Source organism: Oryx dammah, unplaced genomic scaffold (assembly GCF_014754425.2).
Source record: "Oryx dammah isolate SB20612 unplaced genomic scaffold, SCBI_Odam_1.1 HiC_scaffold_17, whole genome shotgun sequence".
In the NCBI taxonomy this organism is placed as follows: Eukaryota; Metazoa; Chordata; class Mammalia; order Artiodactyla; family Bovidae; genus Oryx; species Oryx dammah.
In genome coordinates, this window is record NW_024070201.1 from 61,381,378 (window position 1) to 61,408,070 (window position 26,693).

General features: G+C 41.7%; 1 protein-coding gene and 1 pseudogene across 5 annotated transcripts in view; both read left to right on the forward strand.

The window, feature by feature from the left end:
• The first annotated feature begins 2,869 nt into the window (after positions 1–2,869).
• The window catches only part of TCP11L1 (t-complex 11 like 1), a 36,563-nt gene continuing 12,739 nt past the window's right edge, over positions 2,870–26,693 (forward strand). The window contains exons 1-6 of one of the 5 annotated variants that reach the window (XM_040258971.1): positions 2,870–3,855; positions 6,046–6,232; positions 17,579–17,711; positions 18,885–19,005; positions 19,748–19,968; positions 23,776–23,912. In XM_040258971.1, the coding sequence (XP_040114905.1) occupies positions 6,070–6,232; positions 17,579–17,711; positions 18,885–19,005; positions 19,748–19,968; positions 23,776–23,912 (775 nt within the window). In that variant the 5' untranslated portion in view covers positions 2,870–3,855; positions 6,046–6,069. The remainder of the gene's footprint in view (positions 3,856–6,045; positions 6,233–17,578; positions 17,712–18,884; positions 19,006–19,747; positions 19,969–23,775; positions 23,913–26,693) is intronic. The other 4 variants (XM_040258968.1, XM_040258973.1, XM_040258972.1 and 1 more) reach the window with 4 other exon arrangements.
• On the forward strand, positions 20,093–20,185 carry LOC120877163 (annotated as a pseudogene).

The window sequence follows — 26,693 nt, forward strand, 5'->3', positions numbered from 1 at the left end:
TCCAGTTTCAACAGTTGTCAACTCATGGCCAGTCTTGTTTATTCTGGGCTCCCACCTCAGCAAATTTCATACATCCTATCACTTCATCTATAAAATTTCAGTATGTATGACTAAAAGATAAGGACATTAAAAACATAACCCCAGTATCATTATTATGTACACGCACAAAGTCACAATTCCTTAATATCTTCAAAAATGCAGTCAGTGTTCAGTTTCTGATCTCAAATGACTGTGACATTTAAGTAGGGATCCCAACAGAGTTCATACATTGCAGTTGGTTAATGTGCTTCTTAAATCTTTATAGGTTTTTCTCTTTGTCTCTCCTCCCTTCTTTTCTTTCTGTTATTCAGCTGTTCTTGAGTTTCCCACAATCTGGATTTAGCTGATTGCAAGCCTGTACTATCCTTTATCATGTTCCTCTGTGTCCTTCATTCCTTGTAAATTAGTCATTAGAACTAATGTCTCAACAACTTTTTATTCAGTTAATGGTTGTTTTGGAACAACTGCACTGTTACAATATACTTGGTAAATAGGCATGCAATATAATACTTGTATAATACAATTTTAAATTATGCATTTTTACAATAATAAAACCAAAAGATTAAAATGAGACTGAATTTTAAATTCAGACTTTTAATAAGGGGTAGGAAAACTAAAATGATGTACCAATAGGCTAGCATGTCAATCTTTTGTTTTCAAAGACATAACTTATACTGGCTAGTCTTTAAAAAGGAAGAAGTTGAGGACTAATCTATAGTACGTCATATAATTCTAATAAAGTAAGGAATAATTATGTCAGGTGGGTTCTTTTGTGATGTGTATTTTGCTTTGTTGCATAGGCAGGAAAGGAAGGCAGCTCTCTACAGTGAAGTGAGAGAAGACAGTTCATGATTTAAGTGAGGAAGTTTTTAGAAACAAACTACTTAAAGTGTGGTGAGACCATAGTTGACCGACCAACAGTGTGTGTACTTCCTGATTTGCAGCCATTATTTTGCACATAATGGAATAAACACCATTATTTGGCAACAAAACTCATACCTCTCCTTCAGGGGAAGACAGAACTTTCTAGTTATATTCATGGTCCTAGAAGAAGAAGCATTCTAATACAATGTTAATTTCATGGACAATCCAGTAAAACCAGTTTACCTCAAACTTCAGAAGCGTAAAGGTTTAAGAAAATCGGTCCTGTTTATGGCAAGCACTGTCAGTTTTAAATGATAGGTCTGGTCTACCCCGAATGCCTTGGGCAGCCTTGTTGCAGCACTGGAGAGTCAGTTGTTTGCTGCTTGCTCTTATTCACGCATCCATGATGCTCTCTAGGGAACCCATCCCCCCTTAAAACACCTGATGTCTAGGGGACTGTGAGCTTCCCCTCCACTCTAGCTCAGTAAGCCCTGATCTGAAGGGCTTCCCTAGTGGCTCAGTTGGTAAAGAATCTGCCTGCAATGTGGGGGACCTGGGTTTGATCCCTGGGTTGGGAAGATCCCCTGGAGAAGGGAACAGCTAATCTAGAGACTATGGTATATTGGAAGGACGGATGCTGAAGTTCCAATACTTTGGCCACCTGATGTGAAGAGCTGACTCATTGGAAAAGACCCTGATGCTGGGAAAGATTGAAGGCAAAAGGAGAAGGGGTGGCAGAGGATGCGATGGTTATATAGCATTACCGACTAATGGACATGAGTTGAGCAAACTCTGGGAGATAGTGAAGGACAGAGAGGCCTGGCATGCTGCTGTCCAAGGGGTCATAAAGAGTCACCTTAGCAACTGAACAATACCAAAAAGTATATTCATCTAGACTATGAAGTGAGAACTGAATGTTTTCTTCCTAAATCTTAGTTCCAGTTAATATCTTATGGCATCCCCTCCCCCTCAAAGTGAATCCTCTTCTGAGAACTGTGTGCTTCCGGAAAAATTCTTACTTTAATGTGCTAGTTAATGATTGGCTTAAGGGTGTTGAATTATTGCACACAGTCTTCAATACTTCAGGAATAACTGCCCATGTGTCATCCATTTAGAAGTGGCCTTTGAAAGCAACTCCTAATTCCACTCCATCTTGTTTTGTTCTAATTATTTAACAAGTTTATAGGCTGCAGGTAAGAGGCTTGATTGTTACCTTCATTTTAAGGCACACATGTTTGATGTTCATTCTTAAAGCATTTTACAAAACAACAGATAAAAGTTACGGAACTTTTGAAGATTAGACCCCCCCACAAATATTTCTATTCGTGTACTTTGCTGTCTTACTATACAGGCTGAGAAAAGCATGGTTTTCTTGGATCAGCAACTGTTCAGGGCTGCGACATCCACGGCCCGTGTACCTGGGACAAAGGGGAAGGAGGCTTCAGAACAAGCTTGTCTTAACACGGTATGTTTCCTTTCTAGAATACAGATGGCACATAAAATGCTGAGTGCTGTGTTTCTGAGCTCTCTAAACAGAGTTGAACCCTCGTGAGAAGTCTTTGCCTCCTTGCCTTCCATCTTTTCAGGGCGAGGGTCTCGCTCTTCCTGTCGACAAAGTGTTGCGGCCGCTTAGATAAAAAGAGATGACTCAAACCAAATCGAATCTGTGCCGTTAAAATGAAACTTGGCCATCCAGGTGGTGGGCGTGACTTTTTTTTTTAACAACCAAAAAGGAGGGGAGGGGAACAAATAACGTGGCTATAAACCATGATGTAATATTTAAATTTGAAAACCAGGGCGGGGAAGGCTTTGCGCCGAAACAGCCAATCCTTTCCCTTTCCTCGGCTGCCTCCGCACCGCCTCTCCCGCAGCCCGTCTTTCCGTACAGAAATATGGCGCCGCCCTCCGTGGGGCGGGGGCCTCCCGGCTCCGAGTCACAGCCCACTGAGCCCCCGCAACTGGCCCCCGGCCGCGCCTCCCGCCTTTCCGTAAGGGAACATGGCGACGCCCTACGTGGGACAGGCGCCTACCGGCTGAGGGCTTCCTCCCGCTACCCGACACTGAGAAGCCGCCGCGCTGGCCGCTACCCGCCCGAGCCCGGCGGGGAGGACCGCTCGCAGCGCAGCGAGGGATGCGGCCTCCGAGGGGCAGAGGTTGAACCGGCCCTGTCCGCCGCGCATCCTCCCCGCCTCCGCCGCCGCCGCCAGATCCCCGGCGGAGCGGCAGGAGGGAAGACGCCCACTCCGCAGCAGGTGAGGGAAGCGGATGCGCAGGGTGGCCGCGCTGCGGAGCCCGCACGCCAGGGACGAGGTCGAGATTGCAGGCGCGGCTTCGCCGTTTTCCGTCGATCGGGGCCCAGTGATGTCGGGTGGAGGAGAGGAAGAGGCAGACACAGCGGGCAGGTTGAGGCTTAGCGCGGCCTTTGTCCCGCCCCCCGAGGCCACCCTCCAGACGCGCCTCGCCGGCTCCTGGCCCGGCCACTCCCTCTCCGGCCCAAACAGTTGTTTACAACGGAATCCGGACGCTGGGCATGCGTGACGCCGAGGGCTGGGGAAAGGGTTTCTCGCCGGCGTTGGACACAGCTCCTTGCTGTTGCAGAAAGACCCTTTCTCCTGGAGAGACTCGAGAGCAGCTTGGGCTCGGCGTGAGGCTCAGACAGTCTTCACGGCAAGTGCGAGGATCCTCCTACCCTCGGTTCCCTTTTTAGGCATGGCAGGAGTTGGGGATTGTTGAATGAATGAGCACACTGCGTGCGGTTAAATGGTTCCTCGCTGCATCCTATATAGCCCTGTAATTATAGTTACCATTTTTGGAAGCCGGTTGTGCACCAGCTGTCGTTATGCAAGTCCTGTCACTGACACTTCTCCCAAACCCAGGAGGTAGGTAGCTGCGTTTTACAGATGAGGAAACGGAAGTTAACACAGCTAGTAAAGAGCCAGAATTGGAACCCAGGTATGTCTGAGACTAACGCCCAGCCCTCCCGCATAAACTGACTTTAAATAGATGACACAGCTATCAATAAATACTTAGTGGGTATCTGTTCGGGGCATATACTTATATGTGTGGAGCATATGTGGGGAATGTGGTTGGTCTGGCCTGTAAGAAGTTAAAAATATAGGTGAAGAGTTTTGTTTTGTTTTGTTTTTTATTAAGAAGAAACTAGCAATTTTACGATCTAACCCCAACTCATCGCTCCTTTGTCACCTGCTGCTTGTTCTGCGTATTTTCATTTGCCTTTGCTCCTGCCCTTTAAGTCAAACGCGCCCCCCCTTCACCTTCTCTTCCTCCAGATGTTTTGTGTTTGATTTTTTTTTTTTTGGCTGCACCCGCCTGGCTTTTTGGTTCCCCAACAAAGGCCCCTTGCAGTGGAAGTGCCTAGTTGTTAACCACTGGACTGCCAGGGAATTCCCTCCAAATGTTTTTTAATTGAGTGAAATCCTACTCTTTTCAAAAAGACAGACTCAAATATCACCTTTTCTGGAAGGTTATCCCAACCTCCTTCCGGGAAGAATTAGTTTCTCCTGCTTAGTGATTTCATAATGCCATTAAGGCTTAAGTTTAACTGTATTTCCTTGTAAGAATGTCTCTCTCTCCCTCTCCACCATGCCTTTTCATCGTCCTATTCCTATTTAAATTAGCATATTTTGAGTTGGCTTTAAGGCAATGATGAATGCCAGATGACTAACATCCATCCCTACAGGCGTTCAGAGAAAGGAACAAACACTGGTGAGGTTGGGCAAGTGACCTGGGAAGGGATAGATCTTGAACCAAATCTTAAAATGATGGGTTAATTTACTAAACTGAATATTAAAGACCTGGAAATCCTGCTTTTTCTCCTTATTGCACAGAATGAGCTACTTCATCCTCAGCTCATTCCCAACATGTGAAGAGGATAAAATCAGAAGTGTTTTTGTTTGTCCCTTCTCATAGGAGATGCTGGTAATGTTACCTTTTGGTTCTTGGAGCATTTCCAGAGCCAGACAGGATTTAGGACAGAGGAGATGGGTGTCTGGAGTGGGATGCTGGAAGGTTAAAAAGGAATGACATTAAAGCAATCTTCATATTAATAATACAGGCCTGAAAATGTCAGTTCCAGTAACTTCATTTTGTTTAATGGGCTTATCTGATATTCAGATAATTATATCAAGTGATTCTTCTAATGTGCAGAAAGGAGTCTGCCAAACCTCCTGAAAATGGTCAACATTTCTTTTGATCCTTGGATTACCTTCCAGGTGTGTAATAAAGTCTAATTAGTGCTTATGAAAATATTTTGTGGTCTTCAAGTGCTACTAGTACAAATGCTAATTATTTTCAGTGTTATAAATGCAGAAAACATTGTGTCTTTCTTTTCCTTTACTAGGAAGCCCATTAGGAATAAAAAACTCAATAAAAAAAATTAGGAGGAAAAAACTTAATAAGAAACATTTATAGTAAATAAGGCCTTTATTTTAGGCCTTTATTAACTAGCCCAAACCAACCTGTTAAAGTGTTAGTCCTCTTCTAATCAGCACCTAAGACAGTTAACACCCCACCCAACCATATACATTATGGTGGTTTGCAACTTCCTACTTTACTCACCATCTTTTCCTGCTGACTGGCAAGGAATTGATAAAAATATTTTCCCCACACATTTTTCTTAAATGCTTCATGAGATTCTGCCTTCTATTTGTCATCCCCGGTTGCTTATCCACATAATAGGATTGGGAACCAAGTTCTCAGTCCAGTGTATATTTACTTTGAACTCTGATGAAAAGCATTATTTCCAGAGTCTTCCTTTCAGCTCTCAGGAATGAAAGAATTTAAGAATTAAATCACTGTTTGATTAAAATACAAGCAGGCAGTTTATAGTGTTAAGGCCATGTTCTCTTGACATGGTACTCAGATTGGGACAAAATATTCGAACTTGTTACTCTGTGAAGTATAGGTCCATGAATTTGATAGTTACAAGTGTCATTTTACAGGTGATCTGTTTAATCATGGAAGTAGAATATTATAGTGGGATAAGGATAAGATCTTAGCAAGCCCATTTATTTTACAGGTGATAAATCTGAAACCCAAAGAGATTAAATCATTTGCTTAGAGTCACACTGCCAGTTAGTGTCAGAGCAAGAACATTTTGGTTCATTTTTTTTTTTCCTCTAGGAAAGTGAATGAACTTAATTGAGAATGTCTGAAAACCTTGACAAGTCCAATATAAACGAAGCAGGAAAATCAAAATCAAGTGATTCTGAGCAAGGCCTTGAAGATGCTGTGGAAGGTTGTGATGAAGCTTTACAGAAAAAAATAAAGTCGGGCTCTCCAAGCACCCAAAGAGTGCAAAGACCTCACTGTAAGCACATTTGACTTTGGTTAGAAGCATTATCTTCATTGTTTTTGGATGATATTTTTATTATCCTTCCTTGTACATGTGGCCCTGAGCTAGGTTCTAATAGTATGATAAAGTTGCCAATAGTTAGCATTTAAATATAGCAACTGTTTTACAACTAACAGCCCAGTCACTTATGGATTTCAATTGCATGATAAACTTACATTTTAGAATAATGTTCAGAATATTGCTATTTTCCTCCAGCCTCAGTGACATTCCAATTTGTCTGAAATGCTCTGAGAAACAGGGTGGAGTGAAAATTGCAGCTTTAATTAAGAGTGTTTTGAAAGATTCTAGCCAGGTCTGTGCTTGTGCAGGTTTAAAAAAAAGAGTTTTTGACTATGAGTTCACCACACCCTAACTTCACTGCCTGGGGGCATCGTTCCCACAAGGATGAGGGGATTCAGTGTACTGACTGTGTGAGTGAAGTCACTTCAGATCCCTGGCAGGAAGCAGGCCTTGCCAATGAGAGGATGGCAATTTCCGCAAGTATTTCCAGCAGATGCTCCAGCTCATGTCTTTTATTAGGAATACTCAGGGTTTTTGAGGTGAGTCCAGAAATGAAAGTTTTAAGAGGGACTGTCATGGTCTAAGAATGTCAGTGTTGATGTTATCTCTTTAAAGTATGACTGATCAGTAATCCTTCATGTTTGCAAAAAGTACAAACATTTGGGAGTTTAAGGTATGTTTCTGTTAAAATGGTAAAAGCCCCGCTCAGGTAATTTATTAGTCAACATGGTATTCTTAAAGCAGACATCGGTGGACCCCATTATATTGTAATTTATCATCGAATAGATTTTGGTAAATATACTACTAAGTCACATTGTATTCAGGGAAGAAAACATGCTGTTAATAACATTCTAACGTGGTTGTATTACACCTTGTCTCCAATGTATAGTTAGGAAGCTTCATCTGTTTTCTCATTTTTAAAAGGAAAATATGCTTATCTCTTAGGGTCATTGTAAAGACTAAATGAATTCATATAAAATTCTTACAACAGTGTCTTCATATAATAAATGCTTAATAAACACTAGTTGTTAGTACTGCTGCTACTAACATACTGCATTTATTTATTTATTATTAAATTTTTTTTTGGCCATGTCATGTGACTTGTGGGATCTTAGTTCCCCAACCAGGGAACCGACACCCTTGGCAGTGAAAGTGCAGAGCGTAACCACTGGACCACCAGGAAAATTCCCTCATCTGTTGCATTTTAAGATACCCAGGAGATGGCTGTAATATGGATGGCCAGTATGGTAGTTTAATCACTTACAGTTTCTGGTAAAGAAGTACCTTTGGATTAGAATCTTCAGTTCTTTGATTAATGGCCTTGCCTTTGGCATCCTGTCAGTCTGATGGCATGATTCCAAATTAATGTCAAGCCAGCACTAGACTATATTAGTTGACATTGTATGTAGTTATGTCCTTAAGGCAGCTTATCCTGAGACCTATGATCAAGTGTTGGGGAATCCAGGAAGAGTCAAAAAGGTGTATCAACATGTCTGTATATATATATATTTTTCTAGGAAGGTCAGAAAAGCTTTCATTAAATTCTCACAGTTCCATATCAAAATGAAGTTTAAAATCAATGATTGACTATATTGTTTCTGGATTTCGTGCCCTTTTTTCCTTGTAATAATAGGTAGGAATAGGGCTATGGACTCCAGTGGTAAAACTGCGACCCCGGAGTTTGGGTACCAGGTCAAGAGGCATCACTGCTTGCAGAGAGCATAAAAAAGAATTTATAAAATATGAAATTGGTTATCTGCAGACATTTCTCCCAAACTGTGTAAATGAATAGCTAATGAATTTAAAGTAACTCTAAAATCACATCTTTGTTGTTCAGTGGCTCAATCATGACCAACCCTGCGACCCCATGGACTGCAGCACGCCAGGCTTCCCTGTCCTTCACCATCTCGTGGAGCTTACTCAGATTCATGTCCATTGAGTCAGTGATGCCATCCAACCATCTTGTCCTCTGTCATTCCCGTCTCCTCCTGCCTTCAATCTTTCCCTGCATCACATCTGGGGTTCTGCAAATTAAAAGCAAAAAGATAGGCTTTAGACTTGCAAAGTAAAATACAGAGTAATGTTTGAATGATAGAAATACTGTTGGTAACTGTGATGCTGTAATTTATAATGGGAAATATATGTTTGGTTCTCATCCAGTTTCTGGCTCAGAACTTCCAAACTACTGGAATCTCCTGAGTGGCGAGAGCTAGAAAGATGTCTTTTGTTAGGCTAATGAGGCACAGCCTAACCTAAGGGGACTCAATCTTTGAGATTAGAGGGTTGGAACTTTCAATCCTATCCATCCCTCCCTCCCACCTCTGGGGAGGAGCTGGAGGTTGTACAGTTGCCAGTGGCCATTTATTTAATCAAGTTTGCCTATGTAGTGAAGCCGAGAGAAAACCCCAGAAGGATGGGGTTCAGAGAGCTTCTGGGTTAGTGAGGCCATGGGGGCACTGCGGCAGTGGCGCCCTGCTGTGCCTTGCCCTGTGCTTCTCTTCTATTTGGCTGTTTCTGAGTTACATCCTTTTATAATAAACCAGTAATCTAGTACGTAAAATGTTTCTTTGAGTTCTGTGAGCTGTTCTAGCAAATTAATCGAATAAAAGGGGGTGAGGGGTTGTTGGAACTTCCCATCCACAGCCAGTCTGTCAGAAGCACAGGTGACACCCTGGACTTGGGGACTGTCCTCTGAAAGTAAGGGGGAGAGGCGGGGGCTGGGGCAGAGTCTTGTGGGACTGTGTCCTTAACCTGTGGAATCTGATACTGTCTCCAAGTAGGTAGTGTCAGAATTGCAGCACACTTGTCTGGTATCCGAGAATTGCTTGGTGGTGTGGGGAGAAAACCCTCACCCGCTTGCCCTGCATGTATAACGTTTAATAGCTGACACAGAATATAAAAAAGGAAAAATGGCTGGCCTTGTCAGAATTGGTTGGCACTGATCCCAGGTGGTTATTTGATTCTAAAAGAATTAATTCTTTAAACATAGAGATCCTTAGAGTAAGGATCAGTCAACTGTAACTTAATGTTTCCCATAAGTTTCTTTACTTCTAAATACTTTATTTTTGTGGGTGGCGGGGAGAGAGGATTTATTATTTGGAGCACGTAAAGAGAATACCAGGGATCTTTTCCAAAGCAATGTCTCCCTCAACAGCAAAACTGGGGAGGTTTTAAGCCAAGGGTACCTCATATACATGAAGGGGCTTGCCCAGAGACTTCTGCATGGAACTGGGATAAAGGCTGCCAGACCTGAAGCTCTTGATGATTGACGTCAGGAGGGTCAGAAAAGGTCACCATGGTGACATTCCCTCAGTTCTGACCAGACTTCCATCTCAGCAGGTAGTTACCCTCCTCCATCTGGGTTGGGGGCCTTAGTTCCTACAGAACTCAAAGATATCACATATTGGATCATAATGTTTATCTTACAGAATTACTGAGATCTGTTCAAGGGCAAGCATTGTGGCCAGGCTTAAATCACAAAGTGGCTTAGGTCAAAATGGCTTCTTACATCAAGAAAATCATGCCTGGTTCTTTTTCTCTGGGGACCACCTACCCTATCTGCTTACAGTACTTTTGTTGTTATTGCTGTTAAGTCACTGAGTCATGACTCTTTTGTGACCCCTTGGACTATAGCCCACCAAGTTCCTCTGTCCATGACATTTCCCAGGCAAGAATACTGGAATGGGTTCCCATTCCCTTCTCCAGGGGATCTTCCCGACCCAGGGATTGAACCCAGGTCTCCTGCATTGTAGGCAGATTCTTTACCATCTGAGCCACCAGGGATGCCCTAGAGTGGTTTGCCATTTCCTTCTCTAAGAGATCTTTCTGACACAGGGATCGAACCTGCATCTCCTGCATTGACAAGCAGATTCTTTACTGCTGAGCCACGAGGGAAGCCCTGCAGTACTGTGTGACTTTGCAAATATCCTGTTTCTGCTTAAACTTTGACTCACTAATTTTAGCCTTTACCAGTGGATCTTTCCTGCACCAATATTACCCTTTTATTCTAATGGTGATTTTTTGAAAATTGAAGTATAGTTGATTTATTAATACAATATTATGTTAGTTTCAGGTGTCCAGCTAGTGATTCAATTTTATATATATATATATATATATATATGTTTCAGGTTATTTTCCTTGATAGTTATTACAAGGTAGTAAGTATAGTTCCCTGTGCTAAATAGTGAATCCTTGTTGCTTGTATAGTAGTTTGTATCTGTTAATTCCATATGTGTTGTATGTTAATCGCTTCAGTCGTGTCCGACTCTTTGCAACCCCATGGACTGTAGCTCCACCAGGCTCCTCTGTCCGTGGAATTCTCCAGGCAAGAATACTGGAGTGGGTTCCCATTCCCTTCTCCAGGGGATCTTCCTGACCCAGGAACTGAACCCAAGTCTCCCACATTGCAGGTAGATTCTCTACCATCTGAGCCATACTCCTAATTTATCCTAATTAGTTAATTCCATAGTCCTAATTTATCCCATCCCCCTGCTTCCCTTTTGGTAACCATAAGCTTGTTTTTCTGTATCACTGAGTCTATTTTGTATACAGATTCATTTGTATTATTATTTTATTTTTGTTTTTTTGGAAGTTTTTTTCCTTCTTTAATTCACAAAGCACCTCCTGCTCCAAAGTTTAATCACCTAGTTGATCAGTAAAACATGCCATATTCAGATGAAAAAAATCAATTGTCATTCCAGTTACTATTTCCCACTTAGCACTTTAGTTTATTAAATCAGATCCTGGTGAGATTTATTAGATAAAGGGATGACACAGAGTTCTATGTTTCTAAAGTGCACGACCAGACTGAGCTGTGGTGTGTCTGTGCTGTGCCCAGTCGCTCAGTTGTGTCCGACTCTTTTGTGACTGCACAGACTGTAGCCCACCAGCCTCCTCCGTCCATGGGGATTCTCCAGGCAAGAATGCTGGAGTGGATTGCCATACCCCGTCTAGGGGATCTTCCCAACCCATGGATGGAACCCAGGTCTCCCGCATTGCAGGTGGAGATTCTTTACTGTCTGAACCACTGGAGAAGCCCAAGAATACTGGAGTGGGCAGCCCATCCCTTCTCCAGGGGAACTTCCCAACCCAGGAATCGAACTGGGGTCTCCGGCATTGCAGGTGGATTCTTTACCAGCTGAGCTGCCAAGGAAGCCCTATAGTGTCTGAATATTCAGTTAATCAGTCAGCGTTGATTGAGTGCACACTGTGTAGCCGGAATCCAGCAGTCAAAGAGGCACATGCGTTCTCAGTCCTCCTGGAGCTTGCAGTCTCGTGAGGAAGATACGGTCACAAGCACAGTGCAATACATTTGATGGAGAGGCTTTACTTTTGCTTCACTATATTCACTCTCCAGTAGCTGTTTGGGTGACATTTGCCCCTGCCATCAGTAAACATCCATTTACACGTGTGTGACTGGAAGCATCTCTGCAGAGTGTATAGACTTCTCAGCTCCTAGAACGTCTTTAATAAAGAAAGGTAGAGAGTATGACCATGTGAATTAGACCTTCATTTTATTTTTGGAATCTGTTCACCAGCCTCTGAAAGGGCATGATTAACATCATGTGGTTCTTAGCTTCTCTAACGGCATCAGTGTACAAACACTCTAACAGGTTAGTGAGAGCTTTAGTGTTATGCCACATAGTAAAATAAATTGTAGGGTGAAGTACACGTAACCTTACCATTCTTTATGGCTCTTGTTACAACTCAGGTCCTCTTCACAAATTGAGGTGAAGCTGGGTGGTTCAACAGATCGCTTCTTTATAAGCTGTCGTTTATGAAATTGGTAAACTCTCAAAACAAAAGTAAAAACAAAAACACAACAAACCCACCCCACAACCCTATGATTAGCATGCAATGAATAATTCCTATACAGGCGGATCTGTAATATACCGGTCATGTCTTAGAATTCCGTCTTTCTTGATCAAGCACCCTCCATTAATCAGTCTAATTTTTAAGTAGCCTTTACCTTGGACAGGTCCTGAAAACTTTCTTCTTCCTGGTTGTCTCATGGTCTCAGCACTTGGTATGAGCTGTTTTGTCCCACATAGGTCCAAAACAGTGAAGACACTCTTGCCTGTAACTGGAAAGAGTCTTTCCTAGAACCTCCTTCAGTCTTCTTATCTTCTTTTTCCATATTAGGAAACAGTGAGCCTTAAACATTTAAGTGACTTGTTCAAGGCTTACACTCTGCACAGTCTGGAGAGAGCTGAATTCCTGACTTGCTCTGTCCACTGCATTTCATGACCAGGTAGTGTATTAACTGTCTTATTATCAATTACCCAATTTATCAATTACCCAAATGCCTAAAATTGTTGAAAAAAATATATAATAAACTTATGAGAGAACGTGGTATGTTTCCATGATTTTCATAAATTTAAGATGGTCACTCATTTGAATATTTTTGCAAAACCAAGGTTTAAACAAAACTTGGAAGCCCTGGTGACAGTCTATGAATTTCTTTGTAGAAGTAAAGAACTCAGTGGAGTTCTGATACTGAGTATGTCGCAAAAGCTCCATCTTCTGATTAAGTAGCAACAGAAAACACTATCCTGAAGAAATTTACTAACAATGTGAGAGAGAGAGAGAGAGAGAGAGAGCGTGCGCGCATATCCCTACTGAGTGCCTTACAATTTTCAATCAACTTTATTGAGGTATAATCTATATATAATAAAATTCACCAATGCTAAGTGGTGAGTTTTGATAATACATGTACAGTTTGTCACTACGACTACAATCATGAGCTGCTAGAATATTTCTATCACTTCTCAATATTCTCCTGTGTCCCTTTGCAGTGAAACTTCCCCACTCCTCCAGTGCCAGCTCTTAGCAGCCCTAATCTGCTTTCTGTCACTATAATGGTGCCATTTTTATAGCTTCATAAAAACGGACTCTTCTGTACATAGTTTTCTGTATCTGACTCTCCCTGGGGGCAATACTTTTAAGACTTGTCCATGATGTTGCATGTATCAGTAGTTTTTTCCTTTTTTATTGCTGAGTAGTATTCCACGGTGAGGTCATGCTACAAACGTTTATCCATTTTGCAGTTTATGGACATTTTAACGGCTGTGAGCTTTTGAGTACAGATCTTTAAATGGCCATAATGTTCTCCATTGTCTTGGGTTAACACCTATGAGCAAGGTTGCTAGATCAGGTGGTAAGTGTATGTTTTAGTTAATGAGAAACCAAGAGGCTCTTTTCCAAAGTGGCTGTACCATTTGGCATCCCTACTGCATTTGTATGAGAGTTGCAGTTATTCCACATCTGTGCCAGCACTTGGTAAGATTAGTCTCTTTAATTTTGGTTCATCTATTAGGTGTGTGTAGTGGTATCTGTCTGATTTTGATTTGCATTTCTCTTATGATAATGATGATCGTGATGATGTTGACCATACATGGTCTGATTGGCCATTTATCTGCTTTGTAGAAATGTTCATATCTTTTGGCATTTGGTCTTCTATTCAGTTGGCATTTGGTCTTCAGTTCAGTTCAGTTCAGTCGCTCAGTCATGTCCGACTCTTTGCGACCCCATGAATCACAGCACGCCAGGCCTCCCTGTCCATCACCAACTCCTGGAGTTCACTCAGACTCACATCCATCGAGTCCGTGATGCCATCCAGCCATCTCATCCTCTGTCGTCCCCTTCTCCTCCTGCCCCCAATCCCTCCCAGCATCAGAGTCTTTTCCAATGAGTCAACTCTTCGCATGAGGTGGCCAAAGTATTGGAGTTTCAGCTTTAGCATCATTCCTTCCATAGAAATCCCAGGACTGATCTCCTTTAGAATGGACTGGTTGGATCTCCTTGCAGTCCAAGGGACTCTCAAGAGTCTTCTCCAAAACCACAGTTCAAAAGCATCAATTCTTCGGTGCTCAGCTTTCTTCACAGTCCAGTTCTCACATCCATACATGACTACTGGAAAAATCATAGCCTTGACTAGATGGACCTTTGTTGGCAAAGTAATATCTCTTCTTTTCAATGTACTCTCTAGGTTGGTCATAACTTTCCTTCCAAGGAGTAAGCATCTTTTAATTTCATGGCTGCAGTCACCATCTGCAGTGATTTTGGAGCCCCCCAAAATAAAGTCTGACACTGTTTCCACTGTTTCCTCATCTATTTGCCATGAAATGATGGGACCAGATGTCATGATCTTAGTTTTCTGAATGTTGAGCTTTAAGCCAACTTTTTCACTCTCCTCTTTCACTTTCATCAAGAGGCTCTTTAGTTCCTCTTCACTTTCTGCCATAAGGGTGGTGTCATCTGCATATCTGAGGTTATTGATATTTCTCCTGGCAATCTTGATTCCAGCTTGTGCTTCTTTATTTAGTTGTAAAAGTTCTTTATATATTCTGGATACAAGTCCTTTATCCAATATTTGTTTCATAAATATTTTCTTCCATCTGTGGCTTGCCTTTTCATTTTCTTAATATAGTCTTTCACAGAGCATAAGTTTTAACTTTTAAGTTTAATTTATAAATTTTTTTCTTTTGTATTTTGAGCTTTTTGTATCTTATCTATTTTGCCTATTCCAAGATTGCAAAGATTTTGGCCTGTAAAGTTTTCTCCTAGAAGTTGTATAGTCTTAGTTTTTATGTTTAGCTCTGAAACTCATTTTGAGTTAGTTTTTATTTATCATTTGAGGTAAGGGTCAAGGGTCATTTTTTTACAGATAGATTTCTGATTGTTTCAGCACTATTTGATGAAAAAACTAATCTCCCCTTATTGACCACAAATATACATATGTACTTCCCTGGTGGCTCAGATGATAAAGAATCTGCCTGCAGTGCAGGAAACCTGGGTTCGATCTCTCGGCCCAGAAGATTCCCTGGAGAAGTGAATAGCTACCCACTCCAGTATTCTTGCCTGGAAAATCCCATGGACAGAGGAGCTTGGCTGGCTATAGTCCATGGGTGGCAAAAGAGTCAGATACAACTGAGGGAATAATACTTTCACTTTTCACGCATATGTATGTGTGTGTCCCAGTCTAGCTTGGGATCCTCTGTTCTCTTCAGTTCATCTGAATATCTTGTGTCATGCCAGACGCACACAGTCTTTTTTGTTTTTTTCTTTAACGTCATGCGGCATGTGGCATTTTAGTTCCCCGACCAGGGCTGGAACCTGTTTCCCTGCAATGGAAGTCTAGAGTCCCAACCACTGGACCACAGGGAATTCCCACACGCTGTCTTAATTATTATTGCTTTTCTTTAAATCAGTTAGTATAAGTCCTCCAAATTTCTTCTTTTCCAAAATAGTTTTGACCTATCTAGGTCCTGTGCATTTCCATCCAAGTTTAAGAGTCCATTTGGCAATTTCAACAAAAACCTTGCTGGGATTTTGATTGGAATTTCATTTTATCAGTAGATCAATTTGGTAGAAATTGACAGCTAAGAAATACTGAGAATTGAAAAGATCTGTTGGGCCTTGATTTTGGATATTTATTGCATTTTACTAATATCCACAAACTCAATTTTATTTATTATTTTTATTAATATTCTCTGAAAATGCTGAAAAAAATTTGTGAAGTTTTTCAACTTCCCCTTACATGACTAAAAAAAGATTTTTACCAGACAGGATATGACCAGCTCTTAGATTTGATTCCTTTTTCTGGTGAGCAAATGAAAAAAGGGAAAGAAGGGAGAAAATAACTTTTCAGTGACCTAGCAAGATCTTTACAGCTGTTAAACCATGTGTAAACCAGTGCCATTTTAAGCCCAGATCTTATCACCATTGTGTAAAATTAATATAATCATCCTCCAGGCCAGTGCTTTTCAGAGTATGGTTTCTGAAATCATCAGTATCAGGTGGAATCTTCCAAGAAATGCAGTCTCCAGCCCCGCCCCAGACAGGCTAAATCAGAAACCTGGATCGGGGCCAGCATAAGCCCTCCCCCTGATTCTAAGTTAAAGACCCGCTGTCATGGGCTTTTTTTTTTAAAAAAACAGCTTTATTAAGGTATAATGGATATACCAAAAACATGTGGGTATTAATCATTGACTTTTTAAGCGTAGGAATTACCCTATATGAGTTTTTTTTTTTTCTGGAAGATAAGTCTCAAACGTTATCAAAAGAAAGAGAACAGAAACCCATTATGAGGGTATTGCCACAGGTGATACAGAAATAAAACTCCCTGCTGCTAAGTCGCTTCAGTCATGTCTGACTCTGTGTGACCCCATAGACCACCAGGCTCCCCTGTCCCTGGGATTCTCCAGGCAAGAACACTGGAGTGGGGTGCCATTGCCTTCTCCAAAAACTCGCTGGACCTGCTAACAGTGGTAGAAAGGGAGAAATCAAACATAACTCTGAGGTTTTTGATTTGTTGGGCCTGCATTCCAGAAATTCTTGTGTCACACGGCCTCTGATTTGTTCATCTGTCGATCTCTGGAATTCTTATATTGCCCTAGAGAAGAAAATGGCAAACCACTCCAGTACTGTTCCCTGGAAAATCCCATGGACAGAAGAGCCTGGTAGGCTAAAGTCCATGGGGTTGCAAAAAGTCGGACACGACTGAGCACACTTCCACTTTCCATCCTAGTAGTAGTTTTAGCATTGTTTAAGCAGTACCTGGCACCCTTAAGTACTCGTTGCTGTTTTTTTGCGGAGATTTATTCATGGCGCCAGGGCCTTCCCTGGTGGCTGAGAGGGTGAAGCGTCTGCCTGCAATGCAGGAGACCCGGGTTCAATCCCTGGGTCAGGAAGATCTCCTGGAGAAGGCAATGGCAACCCACTCCAGTACTCTTGCCTGGAAAATTCCATGGATGGAGGAGCCTGGTAGGCTACAGTTCATGGGGTTACAAAGAGTCGGACACAACTGAGCGACTTCACTTCACTTCATTCGTGGCACAGTGTTAATGATGGAGCGAAACGTAAACTGCTGATGGGAACAAAAGAGGAGATCTTAAATCTGGTGTCTTTTTTTCTGTTTAGGGTGGACAGGAGGCATAGGGATTAGAAAATAAACTCTCAGCTTGTTGGGAAAGTGATAATCAATAATTTAAAAAGGTTTTTCTAAGTGGTCATTTATTGTAATCACTTTGCCGTTGACCAGTTTTACCAAGAAAAAAAAATGTTTTGAGTATTGTAAATGATCTCTGCTTTTAGGATTCTAGGTTCAAAGAAAAAAATGAATATGAAATAGATACAATTCTCTTGTTTGAAATTGCCAGAGTATTTTTATAAGTAGAGGCATAACTGAAATTATTAGCTATTAGCTGGCAGAAGAAACACTGCCTTCTAAAATTAATAAAAATTTTAGGAGAAAATCCTAATTTAGAGGAGCAAACCTCTTACACCAGACTTTTGTTACAGCTAGTCCTCCTCGATTCGTGACAGTAGAAGAACTTCTAGAGACAGCGAAAGGAGTCACTAACATGGCCCTAGCCCATGAGATTGTTATAAACGGAGACTTTCAGATTAAACCTGTTGAGTTGCCAGAAGACAGGTAAGGTGGATACTGAGTTATCTTGTTTAGTAGAACACTGCCATTTCCCACTTCTGGAAATATTTTCTTCACTTGATGTATACATTCTAAAATATTTTTCCTTTTGTATGTTGCTAAAAAATATTCCTTACCCTTGGAGTTTGAAAGTGTATCTCAGGACCACTGATCCTCGACAATGTAAATAGAAGGTCTGGAAGTCTTGCGTGGAAGTCTTCCATGTTAGCGTCTCCCCAGTCCGTAGCAGTCAGCTGCCTCCTTTTGTGTGTTCCTAGCACTGTTTCCTTCATTTCTTCTTTGTAACTGTCACACTGTGCTGTAGTTGTTGGTTCACTTTCATTCTTCACAGATTGTAAACTCCTCAGAGACAAGGACTATGCTTTATTCTCTATCCCTACCTAGCACCTGGCCCATATTATATTGAATCTGAAAGTCTATTGACTGTAAGATACACTGTTAAAAGATGGATTGTCGCAAAAAAGGAAAAAAAGCATTTCCCATTTTAATTGTGAAAGTACCATGAAAAACTTGGGTGTCTGTTGACAGAGCAGTGACTGCTGAGTCAGCAAGCTACAGAGTCTCCCACATGAGGCTTCTAAATAGGACTTTACAAATGTTTCTTGTATGTTCTGCAAGGATAGCACTTTTTCATGTCCCTAGTGAAGAATTACTTGCTTTGCTCTCATGACATAAAGACTGGCTTTCCTGAAATGTTATATATAAGTTGTTATAATCTGGTACCTAATTACAGTTGTCCCATATGTCACATGAGAATAGGATAATTTTAGGAAAAAAACTTCAACTTTAAAGTCTTAAACTACTTAATCATAAACATCTTAGGAAATTTTCCGATATCAGGGAACTTAAATGAACAAATCTGAGCTTTCCAGTATTATTTTTATCATATGGCATTGGTATAGGCTGTTAATTGGACTAATACCACCTATCAAACTAGATGAAAGTCATTCTCTCCATTGAAAAAATACTTATTAAGAAAGGTACTTATTGAAATAAATCACTAACTAAAAATAAGGTATGTGATTGGTTTAAGTATGTCTGGGAACTCTTTCCTTCATCCAAATAATTAAAAAATTTTCTCACTCTAAACCCATAGAATTTGTGCTTTTGAGAGTGATTTGAGACAATGATATTTGCTTTTTTTCCATTTGCTTCCAGCTTGGAGAAGAGAGTAAAGGATATTGTTCATAAAGCTTTTTGGGATTGCTTGAGTGTCCAGCTAAGTGAAGTCCCCCCAACGTATGACCGGGCCATCAAGCTTGTTGGTGAGATCAAAGAGGTGAGGTGAAGAGCAAGTTGTGGTGCTTTCCTGGTGTGTTAGGAGTTTTTAATCCCACCTCTCTGTGTTAGTGTACTGGAAGGCTTTAAAGAAATTGAAGGATGAAGATTTTAAATTGCTTGCTGAAATGTGGGTTTAGTGTATTTGTGGCTTCCTGCCCTTTAAAAACTTTCAAACAAGCTATGATAACCTGAGGGCATTACTCTTATAAACGAAAAAAGGTTCAGATTTTTAAAAACAGAATTACTAAAAGAAAAAAAGTTATTTTATAAAATATGATTTATAAAAATCTTAACAGATATGAACACCTTCAATATATAAAGACCAAAAAAGTGACTCAGACTTTGGGATAAAGAAGGTATTAAGTGGAGGGTAGAACTGTTTTTGCAATATCTTTAGCAACAGTTCCTCAAAGAAGTAATATGTCTGTGGAAATTACCATTTGTCATTGGCTCACAGGCTCACATTAATTAATGTGGTTTTTTTTTCACTTTTAACAGTTTTTTGTTCCTATGTCCAGTTGATTGCTTTCTTAGAGCTTCAATGGAAGCTTAAATAGCTAGTCTAAATGATTTGTAAACATGTTTTCCTATAGATTTGTTGAATAAGAGGTTGAAAAATGTGCACCATTACAGTAACAATTGGTAAGCCCTTTTTTGGATAATTGTAGATTCCTTTACATATCATAAAAAATGCCATCTGCCTAGGAAGCTTTGATTAGCGTGGCTGTGCTCTCTTGTAGACTCTCCTGTCTTTCTTGCTGCCTGGTCACACTAGACTGAGAATCCAGATAACAGAAGTCTTGGATCTGGATCTGATAAAGCAGGAGGCAGAGAACGGGGCCCTGGACATTTCTAAGCTGGCAGAATTCATTATTGGCATGATGGGGACATTGTGTGCACCTGTGAGAGATGAGGAAGTGAATAAACTGAAGGACATTAAGGAGATAGTGCCCCTTTTCAGGTGGGTATTATGTTCATCACCTTCAGGGCATCTAAAACACACAGCCTGTTTTCAGAGTCAGACTCCCTCAGGTGTAAGTGTTCATGCCTTTAAAAAAAAAGATTAAAAAGCAGACATTTTTGTTGTGCTTATGTCAGCAGCACATATCCTAAAATTGGAACAATACAGATCCCTTGGCAAGGATGACTTGCAAATCTGTGAAGCGTTCCATACTTTTTAAAATAATAATTATAATGAAAGAAGAAAGGAGGGAGGGAAGAAAGGAAGTGAAGAGAAGGGGAAAGCTTGAAGGAAAAGAGGAAAAGACAGTGAACTTGAGACTCTGGGTGAGGTTACAGTGTATACTCTTTAAATGACCGAAGGCAAATCAAGGCAAAGACTGATCATTAGCATATATTTTTTAAAAGTTAAAATTTAAATCAGTTTTTTACTGAAAGCAATATAAATCCAATAGAACAAAAAGACATGAAATATTTTTTAAAAAGGAAACATTTTGTAAACTGCATAAAAGTAGAAGGAAAAAATTCACCCATAATTTTATCACACAAAGGCACAATCACCATTGTCATATTGATAAATAAATTTTTTTAGTTTTTTTTTTTGCCTCAGCATTTTATTTTGAAAAATTACAAATCTACAGAAAAATTGCAAAAACAGTATAATCAACACTCATATAACGTTTACATAGATCCGCCAGTTTTTAACATTTAGTCAGTTTGCTTTATCATATATTGAGGAGGTATGCATGTATGTATGTATTTTTCCATGAACTTTCTGATGGTTAATGTCAGATGTTATATTTCACCCTTAACTATTCCAGCAAGTACTTCCTAAGATTGTGGGTATTCTCTCACATGATCAGAATACAATGAGGATATTTAAGAAATTTAACATGAAAATAATCCTATTAACTTTTAGTCCATATTAATTTTCTTTAGTCTTTTGACTGTACATTTCTAAATATATATAATTATAATTAAATTTATATAATTTTTATTCTAATATGGGCAGAGGATTGACATGATGCTGCCTGAGAATTTGACTTTTGGTTAAATTCTTAACTCTTTTCTGTAAACAGATATCAAAATGCTACTAGGCAACATTGCTTATGGGGAAAATAACCTCTGGCTGGTAAATTGCCTGTAGACAGAAAGGAATGATAATGAACTATAAATACTGGATGAGATACCATACTTGGTTTTTCCTCAAGTGGGGAAACTCTTTTTGTTGTTGTTGGGGATAACTTGTAATTGGACATGCCCCTGATAGATACCCTAGAAGGCATACCTTGGAGTTGTTATGAGCTTTTAAGCCGGGGAGGCTCCCACATTTCTGAGCTGTCTGCTCATGGTTGATATTGCAACTGTTCTTGCAAAGGAGTGCTTGGTGTCACCCTGTTGGCAAGCTGTGTGAATAGATGGTGTCAGACCTGTGGTTTACAGTTATCTTATGAGTCTGTTCAGCTGAACCAAAGAAGACCTCCCAGTGGGCATTGCAAGCCTGACTTTTTTTCGTTAGTATTACACCCTAATTATTTCATTTATTTTTTCATTGAAAGTGTCATTGAGATAATTGAATATTCACATGGAGTTGTAAGAAATAATACAGTGCACTCTATCCCACCTCTCCCAAGGGTGACATTTCACAAAACTATCAGCCTCAGTGTGTTGATCCTGATACAGTCCACTGATCTCATTGAGATTTCCTATATACACATGTATGTGTTTATGTATAGTAATTTTTATACAATTTTATCACCTGAGTTTGCATATCCACCACTGCATTCAAGATACTAAATAGTTCTGACACTCCAAGGATCTGTTGCATTGCCCTTTTATAACCAACTCATATCACTTGTTTAAACTCCTCATAAGTATTTTCAGTGGCTGCAAAACATTCTTTTTCATAGATATTATTAACTGTTTCTCTGTTAAGGTATACAATTAGATCTTGTATAGTTATTTAGTACTTAACCCTATAGTGAAAACATCTCTGTACAAAACGTTTTTCTGTATTTTAGGTTATTTCTTTTTTTTTTTTTTTTTTTAGGTTATTTCTTAAAGATAGGTTCTTAAAATGACATTACTGTGCCAGAGGATATGAACAGTTTTAACTCATTGCATGTTAGCATGTTCCTTTTCAAAAGTTTTATAAGCAAAAAAAGTTTCATTTCTAGCTTTCTTGACATCATCATGCTATCAATATTCATTACCTAGAAAAATGCCCGGCATTGTAAGGTTACCTGAAGGTTTAGATAGAACATGTTTAAAAGACTGCCTTTAGATAGTTATTGATTTGTTCATTCATTCCACAAGCTCTTACTGAGTACCTCTTATGTGCTAGGCATGGTGTTAGTAGAAATAAGATAGTAAGAGTCCGTAATCTAGGCTTCCCTGGTGACTCAGGTGGTAAAGAATCTTAACTGAAATTCAGGAGACCCAGGTTCAATCCCTGGGTCAGGAAGATCCCCTGGAGCAGGGAATGGCAACCCACTCCAGTACTCTTGCCTGGAGAATCCCATGGACAGATGAGCCTGGCAGGCTACAGTCCATGGGGTAGCAAAGAGTTGGACATGACTGAGCAACTCAACTTTCACTTTCAAGAGCCATAATCTAGCCAAGTTAAATGCAGAATTCCTTGGAAGAGAGTCCTCCGGGGAAGTAGCTTGTAGTAAACTCATCCAAACTCAGATTCCTGCTGGAAGGAGAAGAGACTAGGGAAACTGGGTGTACACACCCTACCTGAAGGAGGCTGCAGTGGCCGCTTAGCGCCAACCGGTTGTAGCTGTGATGGAATGTGGGCCCGGGTTGCCAGATCTTTTGATTTTTCAAGAGAAACTAGAAATCCCAGCCTTTAAAAACACTGTGAGCACAAAACAGGTTTGTGGGTCACTTCCAGTCAGTGGTCTGCCAGCTGGCACTTTCTAGTGGTCCTTGGGTTCCTCTAGGTGAGTGCAGGCGCCTGTTGGGAATGCTCAAAGGAGAGGCACAAGGTCCTCCAGAAAGTGGGCTGCCGCGTGTACTTGGGAGTGGGACAGAGTGGTGGCGGGGAGGGGCCCCGAATTGTGCCTCAGACCGTGTATCCTTTCCCATGCGGGATCACCTTGTGTGTGGGTGAGTTTATTCTGTTGTATGATGTCCTGTCAGCCCCAGAGGGCATCAGGAGACTCCAGGGATGTTTGATCTGACTCTTACCTCTGGGTAGGGCCCCACCTTCTGCAGGTGGGTCACGAGGCAGCAGTGCTGCAGATGTGGGCAGGCATGCTCTGGAAGGCATCTTTGGTATCATGTCAGTTTTGCCCATCGAGTGCTTTCAGAGCACAGACTCACAATTATGCTGCCAAAGCTGGGGCATAAAACCTGCCCTGGAACTCAGAGACTAGGGCAGGGGGAGAGAAAGGAGAGAGTCAACTTTCTTTCTCTCCTAGGAAAGGAAATTAACCTGTAAGCTTGGACACCCCATGGTGAGCTCTGTGCTCTTAACCTCGGTCTGGGGGCCTGGGGCCGTTCTTCCTCTGCTGCGATGAGGGCTGACCTGGAGCCAAGGAATGAGCTCTGGGCCAGACAGGCAGTGGGGAAAGTGATGTTTGCCTAGGGGCACGGGTGGGATCAGAGAGCAGCTTAAAAATTTGCAGTCCTTTCTTCTAAATTTCTTTTTCTTAATCTGCTTCCTCATGGCTTCTCCAACTTTTCTTGCCACCGTTTCCAGGATGAAAAAACTACTTCAAATCAGCTCACTTCATTTTTTTTTTAAACAACATTGTTTACTTTGCAAGTGCCTAGTGCTAAATCCTCTTCTCTCTTCCAGGGCAATTTTTTCAGTGTTGGACCTAATGAAAGTGGACATGGCGAATTTTGCTGTCAGTAGCATTAGGCCGCATCTCATGCAGCAGTCGGTTGAATATGAAAGGAAGCAGTTTCAGGAGTTCTTGGAGAAGCAGCCAAGTATGTTTAATGTTTTGTGGTGCTTATTTGTTGTTGTCTGTGTGTTTTTGATTTTAGTAGCTGTTGCTTGTTGCAAAATGATATTTTCAAAACAAAATGAAAATTTAATATGGGAATACGTGCGTGCATGCTAAGTCACTTCAGTCATATCCTACTCTTTGTGACCCTATGGACTGTAGCCCGCCAGGCTTCTCTGTCCATAGGATTCTTCAGGCAAGAATACTGGAGTGGGCTGCCATGCCCTCCTCCAGGGGATCTTCCAGACCCAGGGATCAAACCAGCATCCCTTATGTCTCCTGCACTGACAGGTGAGATCTTTACCACTGAGCCACCTGGGAGGCCCAGTATGGAAATACAGTAGTCTCATTTGAAGACAGAAGACGTTAGGCCTTGATAACTTAGTTGACAAGCATGAGAACTGTAAGTAGACGAGGAGAATAGAAATTTAAAAGAACAATGAAATCCTAAATTAAATGAATTTTTAATGAAAACATCAGCTTGAGGTAAATTGTTTACTTGGCCTTGATTTTAAAAATGTGACAAACTTCTTAGGACTGTTTAGCTCACATTTCTTTTCTCTATGAGGTACATCAGGAAATTTCGCTTTGTTGTGTGCGTAGATCTTCTGGTTTCATAATCAGAAAAGGTTTCATTTTTATGAACGTCTCAGATGATTGCTGGGAACGGTTAACTTTGGAGCCAAACTATGTTGATTTCTAGGGTCCTTTTTTTGGTCTCTGCCTTGGCAGCAGATGGTCTCAGTGAATTGTGGTCTTGAGTTCCAATTTATTATGCATTCCTTTTAGCCTGTAAATTTGCTGGTCACAGATGAAAATGGCAGTCTCTGAATAGATTGTGTAGTCTGATCAAAGTTGTTAATTCAGTGCCCCTGCTTTAATTTAATTTACTATGTACCAGCTTTGCCACTGGAGAAGGCAATAGCACCCCACTCCAGTACTCTTGCCTGGAAAATCCCATGGACGGAGGAGCCTGGTAGGCTGCAGTCCATGGGGTCGCTAAGAGTCGGACACGACTGAGCGACTTCATTTTGACTTTTCACTTTCATGCATTGGAGGAGGAAGTGGCAACCCATTCCAGTATTCTTGCCTAGAGAATCCCAGGGACGGGGAAGCCCGGTGGGCTGCCGTCTATGGGGTGGGCTGCCGTCTATGGGGTAGCAAGCACAGAGTCGGACACGACTGAAGCGACTTAGCAGCACCAGCAACAGCAGCTTTGCCACAGATGACCTCACAGTAAGCCTAGGAGGTAGACACTATTTTTTAAACCAATTTTACAGATGTGGAAATAGGTTTTGAGGGACTTTTGACCAGAACTGATGACCGCAGGGATTTCCCTGGTGGTCCAGTGGTTAAGAATCCGCCTGTCAATACAGGGGACACAGGTTCAGTTGCCCATAAGGGGAAGATTCCACATACCATGGGGCAATTAAGCCCACTCACCACAACTTTTGAAGTCTGTGCTCCGCGACAAGAGAAGCCACCTCGGTGAGAGGCCCTCACGCTGCAGCTAGAGAAAGCCTGCAGGTACAGAACTGACCCACTCAGCTCCTTTTCTCAACCAGTATTGTACTGCACCTCAGGAGACATCAGGGTTACAGTTTACAGGCTGAAGAGCCTTAGGGTAAGGGTCAGGTGCCAGCAGCTGGGGCCCAGGCCCTGAGCCGGTCAGAGTCACTCGCAGCATGAAAGACGAGGTTTCCCAGAGCTGGTGGCCTATAGAATGCTGCCTCCAGAGGCTAAAGGGAGAGCGAGGCCCAGAACCGAAAGCTCGGCGTGATCAGCATGTGGGCAGGACCAGAGGTGTGTCTGGCTGCAGCCGTGAAGAGTGGATTCCAGCCATGCCCTCGACTGCCCGCTTGGTGGTAAGGCGGCCTCCGCTGATGGGGCTGCAGCCTGTTCGTGTCCTGTCAGAGGGTTTTTTTTGCTCCAACAATGTGGACAAAAGCTTCATCTTCTTGCTCTTGTGTCCCTCAGAATCCCTGGTACATTACTCAGCTTAGAAGAGTAGGAAAGCATGCCGGCAGATGTGAGACAACCAAGGTCCCCTCAGTGGGGTGGGGGAGTCCCCCCAAATGCCATGCAGTATGTGCCAAACAGGTGACAGGACTTACCCCCGGCAAGGCTGACCATAAACCAGATTGATAGGAGGCTGAGATCTAGACAAGGACAAGCCTCATTTTCAGTGTGGAGGGTGCTTTACACTGGGAAACTCTAGCCAGCCTCTCCCCCCATCTGTCTCTGGGCAGGAATTTTTGGGTCTCACTGAGCTGGACTTATCAGAGCTTCCAGCCACATGTCATGCATGAGTGGCCGGGGTGGGAGAGAAAAGAGCAAAAGTCTGAAGATTTGAGGTGGCAAGACCAGGGTGCATGCGCTGCGTCCACCGTCATGGTCAGTCCTCACCGCCGCCTCTGAGGTGGCGCTGGTGCGCGCATACTAAGTTGCTTGTCATGTCTGACTCTGTGCGACCCTGTGGACTGTATTTTCCAGGCCAGAATACTAGAGTGGGTTGCCATGCCCTCCTCCAGGGATGCCATGCCCTTCCCGACCCAGGGGTCAAACCTGTGTCTCTTACATCTCCTGCAGGCAGTTTCTCTACCACTAACACCACCAGTGCCAGAACTTTCATTATGTTAAGAACCTTGACAGTCAGACAGATTATGATGAACCTAAGGTCACTCAACTGGTAATTGCCTGTCCTGTGATGTAAACCGAGGTCTGTTTGATGCCAAAGTCCATGTTCTGTACTTTACCACACTTC